General features: G+C 45.9%; 1 protein-coding gene across 1 annotated transcript; it reads left to right on the top strand.

Moving 5' to 3' along the window:
• On the top strand, positions 2,399-3,586 carry LOC110396398. Its single transcript, XM_021392014.1, is given in 1 exon segment — positions 2,399-3,586. A coding segment is annotated over 1 exon segment (1,188 nt).

The raw sequence follows: 3,792 nt of genomic DNA, 5'->3' as shown, positions 1-3,792 counted from the left end.
GGGAGGTCCTAGCGCGTCCCATCCCGTACCTTCGGTTGCCGCCTACTACAATACAAGAATTATATTGTATCCTAGAAGAATCAATTTTTTGTATGCATAATATTTCTGAAATTTGGGAAAAAAAAGTCAATGTGATAAAATACGACTTAGTTTTCTTTCAGATTAGAGTTTGAAGGTAGTCTAACTTACTTGATTGTACATATTCCCTCAGAATTCTGTAGAAATACCACTAAATAATAAATAACCAGACTAAATAATATATTGCCCTGGTGCTCAGGAATCAGGATCAATTTAATCATCAAAAATAATTCATAGTTATTTTCAGTTCAAACACTGTCATTGTAATGTTCCAGTATTTCGTCCTTCCAATTTATTTGGGGGTGGGGAGGGAGGATTTTCCATTACAGAGGTCTCCACTGTCTTGCTTGATCCAAGGTATTCCTAAATTATATAATGACATATTGTGTCCGACTTTTTCAAAAAAAACACAGGCATTGATAAAGGGGAAGAGAAAAATAAAGAACTAAAACAAAAATATGTGGGCCCAGCACAAACTGGTACAGCCTGGCACAACTTCTCTATCTGTCTGAGGTATTGAATACTTCATTAACGATGTCAGCATGATGTTTTTATCTTTATTGGTAAAAGATTTTAGGCAGCCTGGATCACAGCAGTGTATTACCTATGTTATACATGCATTTGTTTTATGTAGCAGTAGTTCATACATGTGACTGGATAAAGGCCTGCACAGTTACATGGAGTGGGATGACTACAATCTGGGTGTTACTGTGAACTGACTGTTCAGCGGAAGTCTGAAGAAATGAACCCTGTGGTTACAAGTTCATCAAGTCATTTTTCTCATCATGCCTGACCCTGTCTACACTCATACATCTCATCTTACATACGTACATACTCATCTTCTGTGTAGTTAAGATGCAATTTCTTCTATTCATAGCATTCGAAGATGAAAATTGGTATTTTGTCAGAAGTATCTATTTCTATAAGAATATATGAAGATCAAATCAAACAAAACAAAACAAAGCAAAACAAAAAACCCTTTGCACACACAGTAGTCCCTATGGTAACAATAGAAATTATATGTGTACATCAAAAGAATGACTAAGCTAAGGGAACAAAGGCTTCCATTTCCCTCTCGATAATTTCCACTTACATTAATGGAAATCTACATGAGGCCTTAAGAGAGAAAATGCATTGTGTAAAACTGAAAATATCTTCATAATCAACTGCAACATTTGAAAAAATATTATGATAAGCAATTTTATTTTCTGAACTTGTCCTCCCATGCATTCCGCAAGCAACAAATGATTTATAAAAGGAAAAACAAAAGTTAAAAACACCAAACACACAGTTAAAGCAACAAAAAGCTATTTAGTCATTTAATTATTTATTTAATTCTCCTTGTGATGACAAGTGTTATGTGCTTAAACACTTGTGTGCATCTGAGTTTCAGTAGTTGCTGAGCACTCCACATGCTCAAAAAGGACCTCAGAATTTTCGCCTAATTCAGCCATATGTAGTAGGCGGCAACCGAAAGTACGGGACGTGACGCGTTAGGACCTCCCCTGCCTAGCACCTGTGGGTGTAGATGAAGCTAACGAGGCGATAAGGAAGCATATATACGACATTGTAACGACTCAGTAAACACCATTTTGCCTCTCATCATATTGATGTGTGTATGCGTCAAGATGGTCGGGGACTAGGAGTAGTCCTTTCAAACAGGGTGACAGTTCACGAACGGAATATCCGATGTGGTGAACGCCACATTTGGTGCCCCCGTGTGAGGAACTGTCGTGCCCCTGTTGTGGTGTGGCTGACACCCATCCCACGAGCAATGCGGATCTGCTCGTGGAAGGCGAGAATCGCCGTTGCTGCAGAAACACAGATCCTGCGGTTTGGAAGGCGTTCGCCACAGAAGGCCAGTTCGGCTCCTCCCCCCCCATGGACCCCTGGACTTCACCCATGGAGTAAGTTATAAAGGTATTGCTTCAGTTTTGTAAGGATTATTGTGGTAAATCAGCCCCTTCTAAGAAGGAGATAGCCGCTGTGTTATCGCGGTTAGAGAAAGAAGGCTGCCTGCCTGTTCCCGAGTCGGTTTTAGACCATGAGTTGTGGGATTCTTTCACCATGACTCTTGCCCAGCGGGCGTTGTCTATGAAGAAGAATACAGACTTAAGAAATTGGGGGTTAGTCCTAGGGGCTCTGAAAGCAGCCAGGGAGGACAAGCAGGCGCTGTACACAGCCCATAAATTGTTACGTTTCTCTGGAGATCGTGGGGGGGGGAGGTGAGTACAAAGAGGTTGGTGCGGCGGCGGCGCGTGGGGTTCGTGCTTCCTTGGCAGACAGTCCGTCAGATAGTCAAGCAACCTCTTTCGCAACCATGGCCCCATCCGGATCAGCTGCCAGCAATTTCGAGAACAAACAACAATCAACCCATTCTTCGTCGCATAACTTTCCTCCAACTGCACCAACAACCTTGGATGAGGCCCTGCCTCCATATCCACGTCCAACACTGTATCCTGCCTTACCGAACACAGGGGGGAGGGGTGGTTCTTGTGAATGTGTAAGCGACTGCGCAACAGGGAACAGTTTAACAAAGCCACCTCGGGGGGAGGATAGTGGACCGAGCGGAGGGAGTGTGGTCGGAGGAGTAGCTCTACCCGGTGCCTTTGAAACATTTACTGATTGGTCCAAGATCAAAGAGGGCATTGAGGAAAGCGGTCTGCCCATGGGAGCATATCCAGTCGTGGTGGGACAAGGGGGTGCCACTTGGGTGCCACTAGATCAAAAAGGCACCACCCGTTTTATAGAAGCAATAGAGAAGAAGGGATTGAAGTCGCCCTTTACTACATCCGCATTGGAAGCACTGACAGCACACGGCCCCCTCCTTCCACATGATACAACAAATCTCATGCGAATGGCACTCAAGCCAGTTCAGTATACATTGTGGGAACAAGAATGGAAGGCCCAATGCAGGCAAACGGTTGCCCGAGTGGAGAGGGACGATCGTCACCCTCTTCGTCAGGGAGGTGGCACGAATATACAGAGGCTTACAGGATTGGCGGGTGGGATGGCCACGCCCCAAGGTCAGGCTGCTCTGCTGCAGCTGGGGGAGTTATTGGCCACCACGGACGCTGTGATTGAAGCATTCAGGAGATTTGCACGGGATGCTGAGCCTCCAGCCCCGTGGACAACAATTGTGCAAGAGCCTGCGGAATCCTTCCAGTAGTTTGCAGACTGTCTGATCATGGCAGTGGAGGGATCAGAACTACCCCAAGCAGCCCATGATCCGGTCATCGTAGATTGCTTAAAGCAGAGATCCCATGAGGATATAAAAATTATCCTTCGCTCTGCTCCAGAGGGAATACGCACACCTGGCGATATTATTAAGTATGTGTTAGACAAACAAAAAGGGATGCCTGTCACAGTGGAAAGCCTTGCGGCTGTTTTGCAGGAAACTGTCAGTTTCACCGTCAGTAAAGCCCGCCCCTCCGCTGGGGACGCTTGGTGCAGGTCCGTGCTTCCACTGTGGCGAACATGGACATCTCAAGGCTCAGTGCCCTGCTAGGAAGAGAGTGCCCATGGTCTGTCAATACTGTGGGAAGCAAGGCCATAATGCCCATCAGTGCCAGGGCTTGCAAGCTCAGCTGCAGGGAAACGGCAGAGGGAGGGGTCTTTTGGCCCCGGGCTCCTCCCTACCAAAGATGGATGGGCCGGGGAGATGGGGATGGGTAGGCCCACAAATGAATCTGTCGGAAACACCTTTAATGCCTC

This window comes from Numida meleagris, chromosome 3, assembly GCF_002078875.1.
Source record: "Numida meleagris isolate 19003 breed g44 Domestic line chromosome 3, NumMel1.0, whole genome shotgun sequence".
Lineage (NCBI taxonomy): Eukaryota > Metazoa > Chordata > Aves > Galliformes > Numididae > Numida > Numida meleagris.
This window is presented reverse-complemented; position numbering and strand designations above follow the sequence as displayed.